The sequence below is a fragment of the Bacillus rossius genome, chromosome 3, assembly GCF_032445375.1.
Source record: "Bacillus rossius redtenbacheri isolate Brsri chromosome 3, Brsri_v3, whole genome shotgun sequence".
In the NCBI taxonomy this organism is placed as follows: domain Eukaryota; kingdom Metazoa; phylum Arthropoda; class Insecta; order Phasmatodea; family Bacillidae; genus Bacillus; species Bacillus rossius.
This window is the reverse complement of record NC_086332.1, coordinates 117,437,696-117,464,261: the sequence shown is the minus strand read 5'-3', so window position 1 is coordinate 117,464,261 and position 26,566 is coordinate 117,437,696. Positions and strand designations below refer to the sequence as shown.

General features: G+C 37.3%; 1 protein-coding gene across 4 annotated transcripts in view; it reads right to left on the bottom strand.

Annotated features, from left to right (window-relative positions):
- The window catches only part of LOC134531185 (coiled-coil and C2 domain-containing protein 2A), a 210,444-nt gene that overhangs the window by 58,912 nt on the left and 124,966 nt on the right, over positions 1-26,566 (bottom strand). For all 4 annotated transcript variants that reach the window (XM_063366819.1, XM_063366822.1, XM_063366821.1 and 1 more), the window contains exons 16-18: positions 15,393-15,596; positions 8,724-8,914; positions 8,009-8,323 (exon numbers count right to left, since the gene is read on the bottom strand). In XM_063366819.1, coding sequence (XP_063222889.1) covers positions 8,009-8,323; positions 8,724-8,914; positions 15,393-15,596 — 710 coding nt within the window. The remainder of the gene's footprint in view (positions 1-8,008; positions 8,324-8,723; positions 8,915-15,392; positions 15,597-26,566) is intronic.

The window sequence follows — 26,566 nt, the reverse complement described above, 5'->3', positions numbered from 1 at the left end:
TCTTTTGCTTGTTGATTCGGATATTTCTTGGTTTTTATTATTGTTGACGACTTATTACGCTTTGTTTCTTGGACGCAGATTTGGTTAATGGTTTGATTTTGTGAATTTTGTATATTGTTGACGACACACGCATTTGTTTTTGGATTTTGATTTGGTAAAATTATTGGCTTGATTCTATGAACGATCGAGCTTTTTGGCCCGACCCTTATTTATAACAACCTCAGCTGTCACACTTTTAAAACCCAGGGAAAATACTCTGACATCCGCTTCCCTTCTCACGTCGGTTGGTTATTATGTCCGCCACCCGTTAGCTCGCCTGGCGCCGAGAGATGTGTCTGGCAGGGATCCGGCGCGGCGGGACGAATATGGTGACGCCGAAAAGGGGGGGGGGGGCAATTAATGGATAAAAAATAAACTACTCACGTTACATAACGTTAGCACAATGTTATTTTAAAGCTGCCCAAATAAAGGACGGTTCTTTCCGTGAAACGGCCGGGGGGGTTGGGTGGGTGGCGATGGGGGGGGGGGGGGGGGGGGGGAATTGGCCAAAAATTGGCCAAATTCTCTGGAACGACCCTTCCGTAAGTACGACCGTTTTTTCGGGAACCGTGAGGGGTCGTTCCAGCGGGATTCTACTGTAATTAAATTGCTACTTTTTCAGATTTTGTGTTTTTTTTTTGCTTGAAAGTCAGACCTGCAGATTTTCTCAATCTGCAAAGCAACAGTGTATTCAGCATCGGTGATTCCATCGATGATTGGTTGAGATATTTTCATCATCTTGAGGAAACTGAAAACCTTTCCACGCCAGTTTTGAGAGCACTGGGAAAACCACCACATCATGTTGCCTATGCTGAGGGACACTGTGCAAGTAATAATTTATTTCTTTGTTTGGTAAGGCTCGTACAGGTTCTCATAGTGAATATGAGATAAATTCATCATTAAGGTTGAAGCAGTTCGGCCCTGTACAGCATTCCTTCCCCTCCTTTCCCTTTCCCCTCTCCTCTTTTCCCCTTCCTCTCATACTTCTTCTTCCTACCACCCCTCTTCCTCCCTTCCCTGCCGCCTCACTAGCGCTCTCTGATGATTGGTTTACCGGGCCTATATATACTCGGCTCCTAGCTTATTCGTCGCAGTCTCTCGGTCATCTGACTCGAAGGCTGTCACTGCGGGGGTGGCGCTGCGTTCTGGTATGTACTCGGCTGTGAAACTTAGCATCTGTAATCGAGTTTGATGTATTATTCTTGCCTGCGCATCGTGGCCGCGCCTTCACCTTTGTATTTTGCCATGAAATGTAATGTTTCGCAATTGCTATCAATGTTGGACCCTTAAGGCTAAGATCCTTAGTTTTGCAGCCTCCAAGAAAATTATTTCTCCCATGGATATCGTAGTAGATAAAAAATACATACTAGACAGAATTGTAAATAAAACTTTGAATTTTGTAAATATGACGATAAAATTTTTTTCAAAAAATGCTTTCTTATTTAATTTTAATTTTGAAATTTTCAAAACTAAATATTAGGTATATTTTTAACGGTACACGGCTGTTACTTTGCACACAACTTATAGGAAGTACAATGAACAATTCTGTCTAGTAATTTTTTTAATACAGCGTACAGAATTTAAATAATCTGAGTATTAAATACTGTGATTTAACTGTCACTTGCCGCTGATGAAAGGAACGAGTTCAACAGTTTGCCGCTAGAGCTCCGTTTAGTTCCGAGTTTACTCACTAGATGGCTCTAATATCGCATGAGTTCAGGCGGGAATATTATCGCTTCGAAACGGTCAAAACACAACACTAGTATCAGCAATAGTAATCAATGAATTGAAAACCGTCTCACGTTGTCGACAATTTCTATAGATATATTTGTCAGCTTTTCAGCGATGTAAATTATTATTAATATGCTTCACTTGTCGTGACAAATTTATCCATAGAATATTTTTTATTTAAAATCATCTAACTACAATTACTGAATTGTTTTAGTAGATAGAGATTTATTATAATAGTTGGGCGTCTTAAAAAAAAAACTTATTTTGGAAATACTAAAGTGCTAAATATGATTATAATATCTAACCTGTTTCGTTTACGGGCATCTACGTGAACGTCGCACATTACATTTTATTACAACATTATTTCACATATTATCTTAGTGACTTCATTATGTATTTTGATATGACTCTTTACCTTAGCACATGAATGAATCCTGCAATCACGGTGTATTACAATAATAGCAAAATGGTTTCTTATAATAATATAACTTCCAAAATCAATTTAAATTATTAAATTATTATTATTTATACTTCTATTCAAGAATCCTACATTCAAGACAAATAAATAATGTTTAAGATTTTATTAGAATATTTCAATTATTGTAAAAAAAATTATTTGCAAAATGACAATGATTTTCTATAAATTTATTTAATTATATTTCTTTAGTTATATTTATTTAATTGTGTTTCTTTAATTATATTTGTACCTCGACTTTAGCTCTAGTAGAATGGGCTATACCTCTGGGTGTAATGTTACATAAATGAGTTATGATCAAAATATTAATAGTTACTATTGCAACTCTATAGAGATGTTTAAAAAAAAATAGTAACTGAAGGACCAGCCGCCTATGGCAACTTCCTCCCGTAATGATTTAGTTATGTATATAACGATACAAAAATAAGGGCCAATATCTCGATGCTGTCGTTGAACAATGGTTAACTAAAAGTCGTTTAAAATTACCTTTGGTTTTTAACAATAGATTTTTCACTACCCAAGCATTTATTGTACCACTAACCTTGAGCAGTTAAACATTTTCGTTAGTTACACAACTTCGTTAGAAACACAATTACAAAGCAGTGGCGATTCTTTTTTTTTTTTATTTTTCTTCTGGGGTCATGTAAAATTATGTTTGTAAATAAATATTGGCCAGAAAGAATTATATATTTTTCAATTTAACTTCCGCTACATTATTTGCAACTATAAATTATCAAAGAAACATAAGTACCAAGTGCGCGCACACACGCACGCATATATATACATGTAAATACTTTTGAACAAGTGAAATGATAAATCATAGGTGTTACTGCCAACAGAGAACTCTCGCAAACAATACAATTACTTACTGCGCAACCTGCAAGCTCCGGTACCTTCTGTAAATATATATATATATATATATATATATATATATATATATATATGTGTGTGTGTGTGTGCGTGCGTGTGTGTGTGTGTGTAAAACTTTTCCGGAAGTCGTACCACGGTAACGACTGATATATGAAGTCTTACTTCTAAATCTACTTATCTAGAGAACAATTTGTATTACATTATGTTCATAAAATTAACACCTTTATACTAACAGAAGTTTGCTCTTTTATTCATTTTTTTAGTTACGTGATAATTTATTTTGAGTTATAAAGGAATCCAACTTGAACAGTAAAAAAGAAAGGCTTTTAATGAACAAACCAACTAAGTCATTATAGATAACTGTTCAAACCATATAAGATTCATCCTGTTACATACATTTTTATATTTAAATACATCTAATGTATAAACAAATCTGAAAAAAAAGGCAATAAATTCAGATTGACTTCATTATCGAAATAGAATAAAACACAAAATACACTTTTAGAGAACCACCAAATATATTGCGTAAGTGTTTCTGATATGGAGTTAAACTTTAAAATTGCCTTTATTATTTCAAAAAAATAATTGAAAACTCCAAGCAAATGTAAGAACACGTCTTCTAGATATAATGGAAGATTATAATGCCGTGTCCGAATTCGCCTGAAGAATATACTTGTAGATACTTTGGAAGTGACTTCGCAAGGCTGTCAGAAATGGACGTGAAGTATGCTATGCAATACGCAAGTAAATGAATCTGTGTAATTCTCGCGTACTTCCAGTTGAAAATACGTCTTCATTTGAAAAAAATTTGGTCATATTTTATATATCATTTAAATAATTTAAGAGGTCGTAAAATAAATATAATTTATTTTGTATTTTACTGGTATCAATAAATAAATTGACAAAATTAATTCATGGATGTTTAAAACGAAGTTTCAACAAACACATGTATATATTTAGCCTACCGATCGTTACTACAAAACAAAAGTACAATAATAATGTAAGATGCCTTAAATTCACGTGACAGCGATGAAGTGTTAAAAGAAAGGACTAATTTCACATGTGTTTAAAAATAAAATCCAAACATCCTTTTCGGCTGGCTAAACATTGAACATACCCGGATTCGTCAAAGGCAAGTGAAGTACGCAAGGTTGTAAACATGTAACTGCATTACTTTCTGATTAATTTTAATAAAATTATGGATACCTCCAAAAAATGTTCAGTTAAAATTAGTATTGTATTGGTGTTTGTATTAAAATATAATGTATACCGGGTATATTTTTATTGTGTTTTAAGGTTTGTTGACTTTTGTACCTCATGTACTTTTGGTGAAAAGTGAAAATGTAATTATGTAGGTATTATTTATTATCAGGGCCCAAAGCATAACTTTATGTTCGTTGGCCGAAAATGAATTGAAGTTATACTTGTATATCCAAGAAAAAATATTTGTATTTTGTATGAATGTAAGTATTTTATTATCTAAATTTTTATTACTTACAAATATTTTGTACTCATAATATCTAGTTTCTATTTGTCTTAAGACATAATCAAATTATACACTCAGCAAAAAATATTTATTGGTTCGCAATTTTTCATTGTTACAATATTTTAAAATGTAAATTTGCTATTCAGCAATATCAAATTCTAAAACGTGAGTAAAAATTATCATAAAATTATATCAATGGCATATTTATTGGATTAGTATTCCTTGCTCCTAATCACTTACTCTGGTTGATTACCTTCTGTATAACCTCAGTCAGTGATCGTAATTTATGTACACCTTTTCCCCACTAAGACGATTCAGGTGCAGATTGTGGAGCAGTGTTTTTTTATGTACGGATGTGTCAATAAATCCGTCTGTTTGTGGGTGGTGTTGGGGGGGGGGGGGGAATTACTACTCTTAAAATATCACTTTATCTGTATGCTTGATAAAATATCCTTTGGTTAGCTCCCTCCGAAATATTCTTATACAACCTATGACGTGTAGCCTACTCCTTAGATATTTTACTTCCAACACGTTTGATTGCGTAGAGAAGGCGATTCTTCGAGTATGTGGCCCTTTCAGAATTAAATTATTATTATTAGTTACAACTGATGTTTATTTCGAGCCTCTTTGACTTCCAGTTCATACATAAAAGACGAACTACCAGTGATGCTTGACGTCACCAGTAGGGATAGCGTGAAGGAGCTCATCATTTCGCCAGACGCGACTGGCATACACACGTATTTATATTGCAATAATAAATTACTAAATGATAGCTTATTTTTCGAAAATATGATTATGTTTTTTTACAAGAAGTACGAATGCCAGGACATTTACAAATAACATCGTTTTTAAACATCACATATAAAAAAAGGAAGTGTAATCAAAAGCCATAAGCTGCAGGTCAGCTAAAAACGGAAACCAAACATTTTTCTAGCTCTAGCCTCATGTATACATGCTTAAAAACATAATACATTTAAAACACTAAAATTAATGCAATAACCTGCAATATTTTGAAGACAGATATTCAGCTACAAAATATTCTCCGATAGTATAAAAAGTTCACCTGTATATATAGTTGCAAAGAAAAATACAGTCCTAATGAGATATCAAATATAGCAAATAATACCGCTTTGCAACATAACGTCATGCTATTAGATGGTCAACGTTCAACTGTGTGTGTAATACACATACGCACACACCTGTGACAAAATGTGTAAAGAAATAAAATTTGTAGGAGCGCAAAACCTTTCTAGTACACAGTTAAAAATTATTATTTTTTTTTTTTTACGGGGGCAGGAAAACTACATTACTGGCCAACTTATTTGAATGTAGCGGTTAGCTGTGAACAAGCGTTCTTGGAAAAGAGACCAAATCTTGATAGTTTTGGCCACATAATCACCGCAGTAAAACATACAATTTGTATATCGTACATGTGTAGTGCACCAAATTAATATTTATTATAATTACCTTGAGTTGCACTCGGTTACGTACGGGTTTCTAACTGAAATGTACCAAAAATAGTCATATTTATTCTCTTGCGCTTTGTTGAGGATCGAGTAGTCTTGGATGGGTGTATGGGAAAGGGACAGAGAGGCAAACGGATTGGAAATCTAATGCTCGCCGAGGAAGAGTACACTCTTCCCCCATCCCCCTCGACCTAACCGGTCGTAAACATGACACCCCGCTGGGCGATAAGAATTCTGAGAACAGCGTCCTCTTGCCCACCCCCCTCCTTTTTCCGCGCGTCGCTACATCGTTCAACCGTACTGCTAGTGCGCTCTGTTGAGGACAAAGATAACTACGCGTGTCTTTGCCCGCTAGCGAGAAACTCAGGATCTTAGCCTTAAGGTCATTGTTTGAATTTAGTTTCTTTTGCTCACGCCGAGTACTACCTGTCAAGCCGCATTATAAATTCTTTCTCGCTTCTGCCTTCAGCCTAGCGACCCATATTACTTGTTTGCTACTTCTAACGCTTTGCCACCATGCCCGCTTTACTCTCACATTGTTTTAAATTGTATGAATGATTGTATTAATTATTGTATTAATTAATATTGCATCCCGCGGGAGCGCACGAGGAGCGCATGATTATTATAAATTGCATTTTATTATGAATAAATTATATTTTTTTTTTGTAAAGCCTTATATAATTTTGTTACAGCACCAGTTGTCCACTGTCGTCGGGTTTTAATATAAAAACCCCCTCCCGCTTTGTTCTAGTTTGTTGTGGTCTAGGTGGCTACAAGTTTTTCCATGTCATCGGCCTTCGACATTTGAAAACTTGCAAGCTTCTCCATTTTTTCCAGCTTCCTGATGGCTTGTTGCTGGGATCAAAAATTGTAATGTTCTTCAACACATCATTATCGAGAGGCAGGAAGCCATTCAGTGTGAAAAATTGTGTTTTCATAGCAGAGGAAATGTAATCTGCAGCTGATGTACCCAAAGATTGATTAACTATCTGGCTAGTTTTAGTGCGAGAATAGTGAATGTTTATTGCAAGTTTGCTATCTGGAATCATTTGCGGGACAATTTTCGTGAAATTATCACTGAGCTTCAAGGTAAATTGTTTTCACAAACAAAGTTTGCCCATAACAGTTCCGCATCAATCATTTTGTTTGGTTTTGTAACAAAACTTGTCAAAGAACAACTCTGATCAGCAGCTCGTCGGTTTTTTTCATGAACTTGCAATGTTTCATGCTGCCAAAGAGCCTTCAAGCTGCCTATTGTCACGTTTATTCTGAGTTGCAAGTCGAACTAATGGTGGAAAATTCCATTTTTCCATGGCTCAGCCATTTCAATTCTTGCTTCCATTCTTTACGATAACGTTGTTTATACAATGAACTGTCCGGCGAAGCCTTTGGTTTTTTTCTCCATCACAAGTTTGCATAGACACAAAACTACTGAACTTATTCACATCAGTATTTTCAACAAATACGGTGTCTAAATATTTGAAATGGCAAAGAATTAAAATGGTTAGTGATGGCATGACACTTTTCAGCATTTAACTCAAAATACTAAAAAAAATTTTTTCCTGAAACAATTGATATTGTTGTACTTCATGTAACGATGAGCCAGAGTTTATATTATTGGTTTGTGGTTAAATGCTCGGAAGTGTCAATGCGCAACACATGATGGAAGTGTTTGTTACTGTTTGATGCTTCTATGTTTTGACAAGTGCAAGTAACTAGTGGAATGTAAATTTTACACGAACATAATTCAAATTGAAAAATATCGCTGAAGCGTTGTAAATATCCATGAATATTGCTGTTTATAATTAATGAGTCCTTCTATCCTTCAAATATCCATGAACACGGATAAAATACGTGAAAAAAAAAACGAAATACCTGCTTTAAATTATATTTAAGACTGAAAAAAGGCTGCAGACAATATGGTATAGCGCAGGAGGATACCTGACGGGGATCTGCAGCTCCTCGTTCCAGGTCGGGCTGCATCCCTCGGCCGTCGCAGTGCGGGCAGTGGACTCCTGGAAGGTGACCTCCACGAAGGGCCGGACCACAGGCGTCTGCTGGACGCGGAGTCCCAGGACGCTGCCCACGGTGTCCGTGTCCTTCCTCGCCGGCACCTGGAACGCCTGCACCACGCTCACGATGATCTTCACCTCCGCGCCGGCCAGGCTCTGGACCGCCACCGCCCTGCGCTCCTGCCTCTCCGGCCGCAAGGGCCGCTTCGGGCGCAGCCACTTCATGAGCGTCAGGCCCAGCGTTCTGTAAGCCGTTACATTACGGTCACATTAGTTTTCTTATGAGCTCAAATCTAGATTAAAACTTAAACACAAACAAAACAATTTCTTTTAAGCTTTTAGACAAATAAACAAAACGAATAACTTTTTCATTTTTTTAACAACCTCATCTCTAATTTCAATATTTTCTTTCTTTATGTGATATTGAGATTGTGCAATTTTTTCATACATTGGACCTTCCTGCATTTTATAACAAATTTTAAAATGTCACAGTACTATAAATTTTGTTTAGTCCCAATTTAATTAATTTTAGCAAATTAATTCATTGTAATGATCTGAAGTGACACCACATTCTAGTCTTAAAAACACATTGGGGGAAAATGTGCAACTCAGATCTGTGATGAATGATGAAACGCGAGGCACACCCGATGTCCGGCACGTGATCCTCCGTGACCAAGTCGCGCAGCTCGCGGTGCTGCCGTGCCAAGCGACACTGCCGGAACACTCGCTGCCGCACCTCCAGCAGGAACCTGCGGCCGTAGGCACGATGTGCGTCCAGGGGCTCCATCGCGGGGTCCGCCGGCTCTCCCGCACCGCTCTGTCGCTTCTCGCACACCTGGGGGCCGGACAAGCTACATCCATGGGCTGCAACTGTGTACACAACCACTACTGGCCATAGGCAGGGCCTGGAATTTCTCGCAATCGTGAATTTTGCGAAAATTCGCGTGAATTTCGCATGAAAACGCGAAAAGTATATTTGCGAAAACCACAACATTTCTATATTATACTGCGAATATATCCCCGAAAAGTACCATTACAGTAGAATCTCGCCGATGCGACCCCCTACGATGCATCCATTCCGTTTATACAACTGTTTTTTGAGAAACCGTGAAAAATTTGAGCAGAGAAAGTCGAAAATTTGAGTAAAATCGGCTGAAAAACAAGTATGTTACACTTTGTTGGGCGCTATGTGTTCACGTTTATCTTGGCGAAAGCTATACTGTAAGCAGGCAGGCATACAAAAGACGGCTAAAAATAGATACCACCCCTCTAGACTGTCCACGCGGCAGTGTCTAGCCAAGCTCGGCGCGTCCACTATCGCACGAAAAGCCGTCTCAGCTGTCATGTTATCTTACCCGCCCGCATGAAAAGCCGCTGTGGTAGCTTCTGCGAGACCGTAAGAAACTCGTCCGGCCAGGCTGGCGGTAGCGGCGGCTTGACGTCATACGTGACGTGATGCTTACCTCTCCACCCCCTTCTAATTCTTCAAGGCTCATCCCTCCCAGAGCCACAAACCATGTAAACCACCCCCCCTCTTTTCCACCTAACAGTTCAATACATTCCCTCCCTTATTTCCACATTCTGTGTGAGAAACTGTCAGCATCCTCCTCCCCTCCCACACCGCGTGCGACAAAAGCCAGGTTGTATAGTCCATTCTCGGTAAAATAAATATTTTTATGGGCTTATACAACTGTCCTTCGCCGTTAATAAATACTTTATAAGCTTAAGTTATTATGATATAATTTGTTTATTAGTCACACAGCAGTTTCTGCTGAAAAATCACTTATACCTCGAATTTTATTGAATAGAAAAATTTAGCATGGCCGTAAATATATTGATTTTACTGCATGGTTACTTTTCCATCTGCATTCCAACGTGTTTTATTCTTCTTTGTTTTTTTTACGCTGTGAAGGGATGTGGAAAAGATAATTGCTTGAGCTGTCAAAATAAACATCGCTGACAGCAAGGGCGGGAGCGCATCCTGTCGGTCTGTCGCTGTGATTATCTACTCCAAAAACATGTCACAGCATTTCAGGATAGCATTGTTCTTATATCTTTCATTTATAGCCGAATGTTTTCTACCTGATCCACAAGTTCCTTCGCCACGTTTTGAACGAAAATAACCACCAGCCGGCTAGCATAGCCGAACTCGCGTGACGCGAATTCACTGAGCGCGAGTATTTATCGGAACCCATTGTTCGGGGAATGCGAGTCCAAAGTTTAATATGATTTTAAAAAGTTGTCTTTTTTACACCATTGTAACGTTGCAAGACCCCTGCCCTCCTAATTAAATATTTTTCTTTTAAACTATTTTCATGCATGTAAATATTTCTTAAAAAGTCTTTCTAATGATATTTTACCGTTTTTATGTATTTAAGGGTTGATATTTCACTTGCTGAGTGTTTTAAGAATGTACCTTGTATTTTAAGAGACGTTTTCTATCTACTATTTTTTATGTAATTATTCACAAATAAGTCGCTGTACTAGAATTTTGCCTGTTTAGGCCTACTTTTTCAGGTTTTTCTCAATAAGTTGAATTTTGTCAAGTAATTTGTATTATGATTGCTGTTCTTAATTTTAATTAACGTGTTGCAATATAATTATAGATCACGGGACTGTGTCTGGGCTGGGGTGATGTGTAGAAAGAGAGAGGCATAAGAGGCCTGTAAGTGCAAGTGAGAAAGGAACAGTGATTCCCCAGTAAGAGAGAGACAAAAGCTGGGATTCCCCACTGGTCGTGGGAAATGTGTGATAACTGCTGTCTCACGGTGTGGGAAAGAGGAGAAGAATGTAAAGTCCCTAGTTCTATGGAGAGAAAACTGTTTTCAATATGCGTTCTGTGTTCCTATTGGCTTGTATCTGTAAGTGTGAATGAAGCGTGCGTGTGATTGGTCGGTGAGGTCATGTGCCTTCTCCTCCCTGCGTGGAGGAGACAGTGGCAAGAGTTCACCTGTCGTCCGTCGGTCGCTGCACCAGTAGGTCGCTTTCGGTGGCTTCTCGCCAAATTATGTAGAATTTGTGAAGAGATAATTTAACGTTGGTGGTCAGAGCCAAGCCGAGTATTAAGTTAACTTAATTTTTTTATATTTCATTCGGACAGTACCAAATTAGAAATTGCGATCACCTTCGTCGGCATTTTGGCTCGTGGCGAAGTGCATTTTCGCTGGGTGCGGCCCGTTTCGAGGTCGCACTATTTTCGTGTACTTACAGTAAAATATTAATGAAGGACGTTATGTGAGCATTTTTCGACTGGCAGATGTATGTGTTGAACGAGTGAGTAAAACTGTGAAAGTGATTGGATTCGTCTGTGCATTCTATCTTGAAAAAATAAAACAAACACTAAAAAATTGGCGCAACATCTTTTTATTTTGTATGTAACAAACCGTTACACCATAGACTATTTAAATATGAAATCTATGCGAACAAAGGCGATTTTTTATGTATTAAGATATTTTTTTTGGGGGGGGGAAGGAGGGGGGGTTAAAAATTGGCCCGAATTCTCTATTGCAACCATTCCGTTTATAAATCAGTTTTTCCGGAAACCGTGAGGGGTCGCATCAGCGGGATTCTGCTATTTGCAGATCACTAATACTCACGCAAGGTTAAAGTATCCTATAAGCCAAGTCTTGTGTTTCAGCATAATTACCTTATTTTTACATAAGCCGTGTTTGTGTATGGTTTTGATGCTCAAAATCAATCTCGGGTATAGTTTGCACAAAGTTTCTTCTCATTTGTGCGCCGATGTTTGTTCAAGTGGCAACCCCGTGTTCCTCCACTCCATTATGCCAATACCGTATTTATTGAATGCAAGCAAACTCAAACTTTTGCACTCTACGAAAAATAAAAATAATATGATGCAGAATTCTAAACTACTGTGCACACTTGGCCGGATATGAGAACGCGTTTATTGTATTTTGCGAAAAGTGTATAAAATATTATATCAAAGCAAAAGAATAACCTAATATCTTGTATTTATCCAAGTTGCGTCATATACGGTAAAATGTAAACAAAACAAATTTGGTTTGTCCAGGTTAGCCAACATAGCTTCTACTAACATCTCACGTAAGCAAATGCTTCCTTAACGAAGTTTTTTTTTTGTGTAAAGCTAAACACATATGTTAGCGGCTAACAAATTTATCTTACCGTAGTTGTTTATTTTGTGTAACTTCGTAAATAGCAAGAGAATAAGCAAATAATGATTTTGCAGGTACGAAATTAGTCTGCGCAGCGAGACTGGAAGTGTGCGGGCATGCGTGACTATCATGCAACCAGAATCTGTTGACGTCACGAGCCGCGACAGCGTTCCCAACGTAGTGGCATTCCACTGCTGATATTTATTCGCGCACCAAGTTTAGTTGATTGTTTTCGTAACAGCCTGTATGTAGTATGTTGCAACATATTTCTGTCTAGAGTTTGAAAATGCCGAATAATACTTTGAGTGCTCGAGACCAAGCATATCAGTATCAGAAACATGGGTTTTATTGTACTGACAATAGCACAGTGAAGTGCAAATTTTGCAACTGTAAAGTTTCATGGGAAAGAAAAGATTCCCTTGACAAACACCTAAAGTCGGCTAAGCATGTGGCATCGGCAGCCGAAAAAAAAGAAAATTTGTAGTTGCAAACATCTATAGCAACGTGTCTGTTTTGTGTAACTGTTTTGGATTTAATTGGCTGTTATTATGCATATTAGTCTATTCCTAGTATACATGGATTGTTTATTAAATATGTAAACTATTATATTCAATAACTGCACAATTTAGTCAACATTTAAATCCATTGCATAACGAAAATACCGACTTTAAACCACCGCTTTTCTAATTTGAAAGTACCGATTTTTGCATACTGAAAACACCGAAATTTTCCAGGCCCTAGCCATAGGTCACCGATGTCTGTGGCCTGGCCACACACTCAAAAACTAGAAAACTACCTCATAACAGGGAAATAACTTTCCTAGTCTATTGTCAACTTGATTTTCCAGGCAGAGGAGATAACAATGATTACTGATTACACAAAGACCTGAACTACTTCATAGGAACTGTTTTAAGTCAACATATTCAGTTAAAAAGTTATGCACATGAAAATTATTACCATTTATTAAAATAAAAAAAAGCATGCATAGCTCAGTACACATTATACAAGTGAAACTTCTTTGGCAATTCAAAATTTGACTCGTAAGTATATTGTAAGGGGTAAAAATGCCGAGAGAGATTGAAAGAGAGAAATAAAACAATTTTCGAAATAAACACGAAATAACAAAAGTATTACTCACTTCAAAATAACTGCTCAGGTTATCAATGATTATTGATCAATAAATAATGATTAATAAACAATAAATATTACTCACTGTTGAAAAACTCACACCATTAAAAAAACTGGATTGGTTACTATTTCTTCAAACAATTCTGCCATTTGGAACATTCCAAATAAGTGAAAGAAATATGAAAGTCATAACAGGTATCGCTATCTATGTGGGAAATACAGGGACTGTCTCAACAGCGCTATCTATGCTGCTGGTCAAACAAGGAGGAATATGAGCACGCTGGTAGCTAATATAAAATTCAAGGTACCTACGGCTGACTGTATAGGATACCTATATCTATTTTTATGAAACAAGCGCATGTGCACACTTTCTGTCTTATTCAGTCTATCTCTCTCCGTTCTATTTTTTTTGGTGCAGGGGATGAATCATCACACAAAGAGGAGAACGAATACGAGCTCAGCAACGTATACAGCACAGTGCTGCTCTCTTTATATTTATATCTCTTTGGCCAAGTACCTAATCTCTGTCCTTTCTGAGTCAGAAATGTTTCATAACAATGTTTTCAATTTAAAAATCCACATAATATTAAAGTAACCTATCTGTTGTTTATCCCAATAAATCCTTATCCTAATATTGCACTTCAACTGCCTACAAGTCTGAGATGTGCTGGAAGCTGGTTCATAGTTGCGAGACCATTTAAAGAGAAAAAAATGTTGTCGTGCAAAACTGGTTTAGCATTTAAATTTTATTATTTAGCATTTTGGAGCATATTGTTTTTACACATAGAGCATTTTTAGCATTTAGCATTTGTATATCGTGTACAATACAAACAGCATTCATTAGCAAAGAGTTATTTTCCTATGACAGGAATACAAAACAGGTAATTTGCATCATAGTATCACTGTAGAAACCAATAAAATACTAAATTTACACTAAAATTAAAAAAATAACAAAACATAAACAAAATAAATATTCTGGGTTTACATTACTAACTCACTAAAAAAGAGTAAAGGAACACGCTATAAGTTTCTTTTTTCATCCTGTTACCACCGTCACAATCAAGCCATATTTGGTAAAAAAATGTTTCAACATCTACTTTATTCAGTAATGCATCTACAAACTGGCAATGCTTCAATTTCAGAGTAAGCAACTTAGAAGAACCTAACTGCTACTGCTAACTGGAAAAAATGTAATCAAAATATCTTAATTTTATTCTATTTAGAAATTTTGTTTACATTTGTGAACTTAAATGTGTCTGACTAGGCTACATGAGTTGAACACAGATAATATTTAAATAATTTTTTTTTTAGCATTCAACATATATGAGCCAGGCTCAGATGACTCACCTTCTGGAAGTGTTATAAAAAGAGATTATGTGCCAGCCTCCACATTCACTGCTCATTTGATTTTTCCCCCAACTTACCTGGTTAAGTGGCCACCTCAAATTTAATTTTTCAGGTCCTTAAAGATGATAGGCATTTAACATCTTGAAAATAAATTTCTTCCACAGAGTTAGTCATGACTCCTGCTTTGTTTCAGTTCAGAGTTGAATTGTCCTTCACCTCCATACTGCAAAAGGCAGTTGAAAGCCATCGCAGAATCACCCTGCCATGAAAACTACTGCAAGTTTTTGTAATCATTGTCATCTCACTACCTGGGGCCACAGTGCTTGGTACTCAGCAAGAAGGATAATAACAATAGAGTATAAATTTTAGATGATTGAAGATTACACTAAAGGTAAGTAGAACACTAGAACAGGTATGGTTGTTTCTCTTGCGAACCCAGGGCCATCAGAAAAATTAAGGGCCCGGGGGCAAGTAGAGTAGTTAAGTAGAATTGCCCGCCCCCCCAACCCCCCTTAATTTATTCCACACTGAACAACTTTTCAAACCCGAAAATTTAAGAAATATATATTGATAACTGTAAACTTGTATGTAAACTGCGTGTACTGCATAACTTGACTATTAGCAGTAGAACTACTATCAGGGTAAATGCAGTACTAATTCTACTGGGCCCCACCACTCCCGTGAGCCTCGTGCAGAGCCACTCACAGAGAACACTTCCATGGGAATCTCCTTCTCGTTCAACGGGACCGCACACACGCCCCTGAACTCCGGCTCGCCTTTGTCTCGCAGCCGGAGCAGTCGAAGGCGAGGGTTGTCGTCCAGGTGCTTCCCCGAGCAGAAGTCGAACTGCGACTGCACGGGGTCCAGCCGGAAGTACTCCGGCTCCTTCGGCACCGCTGCCACTGCTTTCTGCAACATCGACCGCAGTGCTCGCTGGACTACAAAAATATACCAAGCCAAATTCCCGGTTTCATACACACAAACTGAAATTCTGATCTTCAATTCTGATTACGTGGTATTCCATACTCTTTTGAAACCATTATTAATCAATTTGGGCACAAAAACATGCCAGTAAAATTACAAATGTAATTACAAATTATGATAATTATTAATTAGCAATTTCTAATAATAGGCAGTTCATAAGACAGGGTTGTATAATTTTAGTCAAATAACTTAACTTGTGACAACCAGTGCTGTTTTTGTTGGGCGATAAAACACTTGTAGTAAAAGAATGTTCTCTGAAGGACAATATTGTATACAAAATGTTACTTTCAAGAGTGAACTAGTAATTTTTATTGATTTGGAAAAACCTTAATTATCATTAATTCATAAAATTCTCATTAATAAACCACAAAACATTGATCATTGACAATACCTCCTTAAATAAACATACTTTATATTAAATTTGAAAAATACTCTGATCAATCGGCAAAAACTCTAATTAATCCAATGTGCTTCTAGGTTTAATTAGTTGGCTCTATTTTACTTTAGTTTTACATCAAGAACTTTGTTTTAATCCTCATTTCTGATCCTAATTCTTATCCTGCTTCTTATTAAAGCAAATAATTATAAATGGTTTAATTTTTTCTTATTGTTCTTAAATGCAAATTATTAATGGGGTCATAATTATTGTAGACAAATTAAAAAGTTATTACACTCTTATTTACTAGTTAAGTGTTGTCAGTCCACATTTGCTAATTTTTTCCAAACAGTCTACACTTCTACAGCTTTAATGTGCTTTCTTTTAAAAAACAATAAAAATATGTTTGATTTGGATGCTTTTGACATAAAGTTGGCCTTGAATGTGTGTAACAGCCTGAAATCATAACTTTCTATTCCAAACTACACAGACAGTACTGCCAACATGTGTAGAAGTAAATCATATACAGTCTGACAGATAAACTCTATGGTGTGCACGTTTTATGATATATTACATTTTAACACATGAGTAACATTGCAAGAATGTGTTATTAACCTTTCCCACAGTTACAGAACATAAACATTAATGATCGCAAATTAACATAAAAGTACAAAAATAGTCTAAATGGAAACCAAAGATTTCTAAAATCAGTTTCAATTGTTGAGTATTTAAAGAAAAAAATTAAACCAGACAACAAATTGGAGAACAACACAAGCCTGATTAAAATGCTGCCAAACTAAATAAAAAAAGATTAATTGTAAAAGGCTTTAACTGGACTTAAATCCTAATTGAAAGTACAGTGTAAACTCTATATAACAACATTTAACAGACAGCATTTTTCGGCGTTATGGAGAGTGGTCGTTAAGTGTGACGTCATCCGGGCCTGCGGCTCCTTTGAGCCCGATATGACACCGCCCAACCACCATCTCTGTTCAAACCTCCCGCTCGTGTGTGCGTGTGTTGCTAGCCCGGCAAGAGGGCGCTTAGCTGCAGTGCGCCGCACCCCTAATATATATTAATTAATATTGTAATCCTTTTTCTTTCCGCCCCAAAACAGTGTAACGATGGCTATGCATGTGAGTGTCCTTTAATTAACAAATTCATGATCTTTTATTATTTAATAAGTGCAAGCACGAACAAGGACGCTCCCTAGCGGGCGACGGAGAAACTAGCATGCAACTCATTTGAACCATGTTTTATTCTTATAAGTAATTATTACAGACGGTCTGGACACGGAAGTAATTTAATAATTATTGTAAAAGGATTTATGTGTTTTCTAATAGTAACCCGGGGCATGCTACAGCAAAGTTGTAACGGTAATTGTGTTCGGCGCGAAGGGACGCCATGTTGCCTCCCGCAAGCCATGAGCTCAGCCCAGTCTCCTTCTACAGCCGGCCGAGAGCGGACGTCTCTGCAGACACCCCGAGGACATCGCCGTTGGTTCACCGAGTAGTAATTCTGTAAATTAATTTATCCAAATCGCTTTCTTTTCATCCTCGGGGCCTCTCTCGGTCGGAGAGACTGCATAAGTAATAATTATTTACTCTTCGGAGTTTTTGTCTCATCGGTGTATTAAGTAACGGCTTGAGGCGGCCACGTGCGTGGTTCGCCTCCTCACCTAATCTGATTCTTGCCTCGGGCATTTATAGCTGTATCAACAGAGGATCGTGTAAAGATGTGTACCGTGAGTAGAATAAAAACCAATTAACTGAGTTACGTGTTTTGTGTTCGGGGGGCCACGTGGGTCCTTAACCTGGTCAGTGGCGTGTGGGACGCCCTGAGAGCCCACTGCGGTAATTAGGAGCGTGCCCGACGCTGAGAGCGGGCTTAGTTAGGGACAGGAGTTGCGTAAAACATCAGGAGGGCTAATATCTCGCCGCACACGGGCCACGTAACGCCCTGAGTTAGAGTCTTTCAGCCGGGTCCACGTGCCCACTCACGTGGTGGCGCCCATTAATTTCCACCGATATTATCACCTCAACACCGGTACGCCCTCAAGTGGAAATAAATAAAAGATATCATTTTACTATTCTATAATAATATGTATTTACTAATATAGTACACATTTCACACAAGAACATTAATATTCATACAAATAATAAACTTATTGCGTATAGTCTGTTATATTTTCTTTGTTTTTCCATATTATAGACACGGTAGAGCGGCTAAATCCAAAGCGTCTTCCAACATCACTGATCTTTTCTCCTGCCTCTATTGAGCGTATTAATAAAACTTTTTCATCAATACACAAAGATTTTTGTTTACTCGCCATGTTTACAGTTCAAAAGTCTGTAAGCAACTGCGATAATGATAACGTGTAACAACTTGAAAAAAGTCTAGTGACCAAGGTAAACATGTTCAAGTTAATATAAAAACAAAAGACAAAATTTCTTAGAATCTCTGGTACATCAGTTGAAGTAAACACGTGCTAGATAATACAACAATTCAACAGAAAAAAAAAAAGAACGTACACAGCTGCAGTACTAAACAACTTCTGCAACTCAGAAAGTACTGCTTAATGATTTATAATGACGTATTGTTTCCGTTAAATAGAGTGAGCGTGATGCTATAAGAGTGTATTAGTGTATATAAAACAAGGTAAACCCACCAAAGTCAAGCAATTACACGTTTTAAGGTGTTTGTCGTTAAATGAGTGACGTTATAAAGAGTTTATACTGTATAAGGAAATTTTACAATAATTAAAAATTTAAAATATATTTTATCTATTTCAAACATTGTACTTATAAAGTATGAAAAATGTATTAAAAAATTGGTTACTTTATTGGTAATACATGGCTTGTAGATGATGTCTATTAGAAAAACAACTGCTGGTGAACGACCAGGAAAAGTTTGGTTCTTTTCAAAACATTAGCAGAATGTTTTAGACATTGGAAGCAACTGGATGTATAGTCTTCAGCCAGTCAGTTGTCCTACTACGAACTGTCTAAAGTTTGATAATGTTTAATGTATATGAAAATATCAGTCAAGTTATTTGGTAATATATCTGGATACTATGTTCTTTGAAGACTGCAGTTTAGAGTTCATGTGACATCTTCCTAAGACATTTAAAACAAGAACTTCGTCGACAGAATTGTGTTCAGTCTACGGAAATGCGAAAAACAATAATTTTACAATTAGCGTATAATAAAATCAAGAAATGATAAGATCATCTGTATCAACTATAAATTACTAAACTACAGAAGATCGTGCTTCTGTGAGAATCAATGAAAGACAGTTTGGTGTTCATTGGTAACTTGTAACTTAACGAAGGAACTTTATGTATGGCGACTGGAACATCAAGCAGCAGTGCTGAAGGTAGAAGTAGATACTGATATACTCCTCAGCAGTGTGAGCTGTGGCAACAGAGCAGCATAGAAACTTCATCTTCGTAACTACTGCTCCAAGTAGAACTTTTGCCCAGGTTGTGAAGGATGTCAGTGTTCGTTTGAGGTTCAGGACAAACAAGGTGTTGTAGTGGTAATACCACTGGTATGTATAGTTTCGTATATTCATGAGAAAGTGTTTTCTTATGTAAAACTAAAAACCACAGCATAGAAAGTGAATGCTAAAAGAACCATATTTATAAATTAACTGTTTCATTTTGAGTTAAACATTATTATTTATTAATTATTTATTTATTTATTAAATTTGTGGCATGCCCACCAACAGTGGGCACGAACAAACACAAAGAAAGCAGTCCTTGCCCGAGTCAAGGCACCGCAAGCATGTCTGCACTACGCAAGGTGGGCTCCGCCCGCAAGGAGAACAATCCGTGCGGGTAGCCAACACTCGCAAATAGATGCAACATAACCCGCCAGCACCCCACACAACGAAAGACAGAAGAATGCAAACACATAAACAAGAATGTTAAAACTCACATTCTGAATGAGACAATAAGAACAAAATACAAATACCAAATTACAAACAGATAAGCAAATCATAGCTCTGCTCACAATTAATTTTTCTTGGTGTTGTGTCTATTATAGTTTGTAACAAGTCTATAAATAAGATCATTCTTGTTATAAATAGTACATAAACTAGAAAAGAGGCGAGAATTGAATAGGGGGATTCTCAATCCGGTGTTCTCAAGAATGTAGCTACATTTAATTTTATAGTTATAAATATTATGAACAAAAAGATAGTCCAAATAGGCTCTACGGTCTGCTAGAGGCATAAGATTGGGATGCGGAAAACCTCTATGAATTATTAGTTGAGACAATTTGTTTTGTAAATTTTCTAGTTTCTCAATATCAGTCGACCCAATGTCATTCCAGATAGTTGAACAGTATTCTAATTTAGATCGAATTAATACCAAGTAAAGAGAAAGAATTGAATCGGAATTGGTAGCATAATGAGTGATATATTTTATGATAGCAAATGTTCTTCTTGAAATGGAATTTAAATAGTCGATTTGTTTATGAAAAAACAATTTTGAATCTAGAAAGACACCAAGGTCTTTTATAATGAAAGTTTTTGAGATTGGGTTATTATTCAGAATGTAATTATAAACTATAGGGTTATATTTCCTAGTAAAGGATATTACCTTAGCTTTATTATCGTTTAGATTGACCAAGTTTAGAAGACACCAATTATTGATTTCATTAATGTCCCTTTGTAGAAGAGCGCAATCATTGACTGTAGATATTATTTTAGAGATTTTCAGATCATCGGCAAAGAGTAAACCAGTTGAGTAATTAAGGACCATGGTAATGTCATTTATAAATATATTGAAGAGGAGAGGTGAGAGAGTGGCACCTTGTGGTACTCCAGAACTAGCATGGTGTAAAGAGGATTTATTTATTATTTTAAACAGTATTAATCCATGTTTGAGTGTATAAATTTTTCATGCACTATATCTACAATAATATCTCAGAAGTTCCTGTTTATTTATGATAAGAATTTCACTGCTTTGCTCTCGGCTGGGATTAATTGGTGCATATTTAAATATTTTGCCAGTAATTTTTTATACAAGTTAAATGTGTAATTCTAGTATGTGGACATAAACCTTAATAATGGTTGATATTTAATGCTCTAACTCTGGATGCTATTATATTCAACTTCTGCTAGTCATACATTGAGTGTTTTGTTGTAAATATGTAGTTGCAAAATTAACAACTATATTCCCATTTTATGTAGTGTCACCTGTCTGAGAGAATATTTTAATTAATGAGGTACCTGCTACCTTAAAATTACCACACTTGTTTATAAAGCCTTTTTGAAGTTGTTATGGTGCAAGGTCTTTGTTAAATTTGATATATTTCAGTATTTTGTTTTGATTAACTGATGTACTTTCATAATTTATTTACGTTTTCTGTATTTCTAAAATTTTTTCCAGTCAGTTGTTTGTATTTGCAAGTCCAGCGTACAACCTAAAATAAGGTTATAGTTGTCTGACACGCGTATGGGGAAATTTGGCGCGCAGACTGTTGGTGACCGTGTTTTGTGTTGCGCAAGGTGGCAGAGCGCAGCGTTGGCAGCGCAGACAGTGGAGAGGTGAGTGGAAGGAGAAACACAAAGAGAGTCAGCCATTGGTAGACGCCAAAGGAAGTAATTGGTTAACCTCAAGAGAAGACAGCCGCACGGTAGTCAGCCACTACTGCATTACCGACGGGACCTGCGGTGGCGCAACAAGTAGTAGGTGATCTGATCCAGCAACTACGGGAATACTTAGTAAATGTATTTTGTGTCCGACTAGGGAAAACAAGGGAACAGACTGTGTTAGCTTAATACTGAAAGTTGGTATGCTACTGTATAATTGTTTTAGTCTGCATGGTAAATAACAAAATTGAACTGTTTTTCAAGGTGTATATAGGATGTAGTTAAGGTTCAGTATTTTTGACGTATCAGTTGTTGAAGTGTGACTTGGAGATTTGCGGCCCTGCTTACAACAGGCATCAGGCTGGAAAGTCAACCATAATCAACGTTCTTTCCTTTCTTAATCCAATTTTAGCAGAAGTATTTACTAGAGGGTAAGTTGACACTTGCTATTTTGACCATGTGAAAGCACTTGATACAATTAACCATAACAAATTACTTTAAAAACTATCTAAGATTGAATTAACTGATAAATGCGTAAAATGGTCGGACAGTTACCTTAAAGAACAAACTTTTTATGTTTCGATAAAGAATATTACGTCTGACATATTAGTAGCAAGTTCGGGTGACCTACAAGGTGGTACACTATCACCTTTACCATTTAACATTTTGATTGATAATATTATAAATGCAATAAAAAATTCTTAAGGTCTTTTGTTTGCTGACGATTTAAAAATTTACAGAGAAATATCATCTTTCCAGGATTATATTTTATTCCAAAATGACATAAATGCTACTGTTGCTTGGTGTAAGCTAAATCTAGTCAATCTTAACTATGGGAAAACTACTATTATAACTTCTATTATACTATTATAACTACCACATTAATTTAATCACAGCCAATGCCAAAAGAACATTAACTATTTTGCTTCTAACACTAACTCAACAATAGTTGCAGCCAGGGCTAGATTTTAAGGAATATTTTAACCTGCCCAACGGACAGGTGTAATCGAAAATTTGCCTGTCCGCCATCCAATTTGCCTGTCCGCTGTTTTACCCAAATAAAAAAATTTTCAAAGTCGCTGAAAAAATGAGAAAAAAGGATTTTTGCTATATTTTGCACCTATTTTTATCACACACTAACATCCTTATTTAATCATCATTTTCAGACGAGTCTCTGTCTGAGTCACTGCACGAATTACTTTGCTGATTCTCTCTTGAACATCTTCGATAAGGAGGCTGGAAGGATCGACGTTTTCTCTGAACATTATGATACCAGAGATTTATTGCTGGTGCTGGATCAACCTCACTTTCAGAAGGTGACTGTATTTGAACATGCATGAGGGCAGACAGTGTATCATCATTTAGACAGTTTTGCCAGTCTGTCTTTATAGACTTCATGAGCGAGAACCCTCGCTCACAATCTGCAGTGTGAGCTGGCAGGGGTAGCACAAGATCAATGAGAGAGAGTACATTTTCATACTCAGTGTGGTATTTGAGATTGATATCACTCCAATTTGCTTTGGTTACTGGATTATACAGCTGGTAAACTGTGGTCTTTAGACTTGTCCATTCCAACTCAATCATTTCACACTTTACTCCATTATTCACAAGGGAGGGAGAAAAAAAGTGTATCAACCTAACGATGCAAGTGTCACCAAACTCTGGCTGAATGCTTGTAGGCCACGTTTTAAAACTACACAAATTTGTAGCAGTCAGTAATTCACAGATTCCAGTTTTCTTATCTCCAAGGCGAGATTCTAAATTTTCAACAATTGCATTTATAACAGCTGTTTTCTTGGGTGTCTGCAAAGGAGCTCCTTTCAACTGCTTAGCTTCATCTTCAATTAATTTGTTGCATGCACGGAGATGAAAGCCATCTTTGTCACAGAGATTCTGCAACATGGTGATAGTATCACACAGTGACTTTTGTGTTTCTGCTACAGTCAAATAAGGATGTTGCAAAAGTTGTGAAAAGTAACTCAAAATGGAGGTTACATCGCAAAATAAGTGAATATGTATACTGAAAAAATTCCAAATTGTTCAGTGCATCTTCAATAAATTTGCATGAACCAGCAGTTGATGCATTACACGTTGATTCCTGGCATAAATTTTCTGCAGTGAGGATAAGTGCAGGAACAATCTTGAGCACATTTGTCAAGGCTCGTTTGGTGTGAGAAACCCAACGAGTGCCTCCAACTCTGGTAGGTACGCAGAACTTGATTCTCAGAGTTTCACAATATTTTTTCAAGATCGCTCGGTGCACTGGACTGTGGTGGAAGAATGCATATAATTTCTTCAAGAAATTTTCCACTTTGAGATTCAATGGTGTTTCAGAAAGTGCAGCCTTCAATGCGAGTTCAAGACGGTGTGCTAGACAATGTATAGCAACCAAATTTGGCTGAATTGATTGCTTCAATTTGGTACTAACTCCATTATGCAATCCTCGCATCACTGCTGCACCATCACTTGCAAAGCCTACCAAATGCAGCTTTAAATCTGAAATGGTGAACCCACAATACTCATTTAAAACACACAATATGCAGTCATAAATCAGGACTGCATTAGGCCTTTCTAGATATTTAACACCTACAAACTTACAATGTATTACCCCTTTAACAGCAAACCTTACATAAACAATGACCTGTTCTTGTACAGCACTGTCTGTAGACTCATCACACATTACTGAAATATGTGGTGCACTTCTTAAGTAGTTTTCCATTCCTGGCGTTCTATTTCTGCAATGGAACCCAGAAATTCTTTGCACTTCTTGTCAGTGCGGTAAGTATTACCAACATCCAGGCCTTTCTTTGTGTCAAGTATACACTGCCAAACAAAGTCTGTGAAAGGTCGCCCATGTTTAGCCAGGGCATGAGACGTACGAAACAGTATTTCCAGTTTAGTGAAAACATCCTTTTGAATACTTTGTAAGGTAATCTCTGCTTTGGATTGTCCAAGTTTTGTCAGTATTGCATCTTCCATATCTTGAGACTTGTGGGCACTGCTTGTAGCATGCGACGTTAGGTTTTCCTTGCGAAAACTTGAGCAGCCCGTAAGAAAAACTGATCCAGATAATTTTGAATGTGTTTCGCAGACTTTGCAAAACATTTGTTTTGTTTCTGTGTCGTAACGAAGCCAAAGAAACTCGGAACACCAAGACGTTAAAAAGGTACGGGACCGGGCGATTTTGTCATATTTAACATTATATTCTGACTTGTCCTCGTCCGTTTTTCTTTTCTTTTCTGGTGGTTTTGAAGCACCAGTAATGAATTTCCACATTGTGTAAAGCAGTTAATTAAATACTTAAACAATCGCCGTGACAAGATAAACTGTAAAAGATTACCGTGTTCTCTGTAAACAAGTAATGTTTATTTTTTGATGCAACAGTTGACAGGCGAATTTTCAAGCAGTCGCAGTCACTGTGGCCACTGTCAGCTGCATCTGGAGTACGCCGTGAAATGTTAACCACGCGAAAACGCTTTTCTGTTAACAAACTATGTTAAAGTAGAGCAAGGAATTAGTAAAGTCGCGATTTATAAAGACAATAAATTTAAAAAATTATATTTTGAAAGTATACAACTGTAAATTACGTAATTGTTGGCTGCACTGCAACGAAATTAATATTAAAACATGGCAACAAAAACAAACATCATCGGTGTGAGACGTTTTGCATCTCTAGCATACGAATACGACTATGTTACGTGAATCATGACGTGAACGTAAGATTTTAAGAATTATGATTCAGAAGATTTCAGCACGGTTTGTACATAAGTAAGTTTATTGGTGATGGCGGATGTGGTATATGTGAAATCCGGTTGTGGTGTAATTTAGTGAAGGGCTTAATAAATATACAGTGGTTTATAGCGAAATATGTTTTAAATCATACTAGGAACTAGGGAGTTACTGTGTATATATAAAATACGCAACGGGAGTGCGTATTAGGCGGAGTTAAAAGGGCGAAGGTCGGTGGCAAGCACGTGGCAATTAGGTTAGGGATGGGAGTTAAAGTGAAATGTAGGGGGTGTGGGAAAGCGTGGAGAAGGAAGGAGAACGGTGTTCAGTGTGATCGATGTGACGAGTGGTACCATGTAGAATGTGGAGGGATCACAGTGGGCTTAGAAAGTCTCAAAGACAAGGAGTGGGAATGTGAACTGTGTAGGGGAAATTATGAGGAGGGGCTAATTGAAGGACAAAAACATTGTCCTGGCAAGGATTTTGAATTGGTGAAGGGGACAGACAGAGGTTCATTAGGGGGAAAGTAGGAAGAAAATATAAAGGGAACGAATGACATGCTTGAAGGAGAGGAGGTAACCATACAGGGGAAGGAGGTAGTGAGTATAGGAGGAGTGATGAGAGACAACTGGGAGGGTATACAGGAATGGATAAAGGAGCTAATAATTGGAACTATAGTGGAGGGAGGAAAGGGAACACGGCAGGAGTGGAGTACCTGGAAGGGAGACGTAGAGAGGGAGCTAGTTGGGAGAGAAAAAAACCTGGAAGGGCTAATAAAAGGTACCAAAAGGGAAGTGGACATCATAAGGGCGGGGAGGCAAAACTGGGAGGAGAGAATGGAGGAGGAAGTGGTTAAACTAAGACATAAGGTGAAAACTCTGGAGGGGAACATGGGTGACCTCCAGCAGGAAGTGTTAAGGGCAAGAATAGGAGAGAAGCATGAAGCAGGGAAAGCAGACAGGATGCAGCAGGGGCAGGGACTGGAGGTAAATGCAAGAGGTGAAAAAAGGACGGCATTGGGGCAAACTAGGAGTAAGGAGGCTGAATTGAGGAAGGAAGTGTGGATGTTAAGGGGGGAACTGGAGGAGGGGAGAAAAGAAATTGACAGACTACGCAAGCAAAACGGGAAGGTTAGGGACCTGGAGGAAGAGGTCAGCAACTTGCGGAAGCAAAAGGTAGTGCTAGAGGGTCA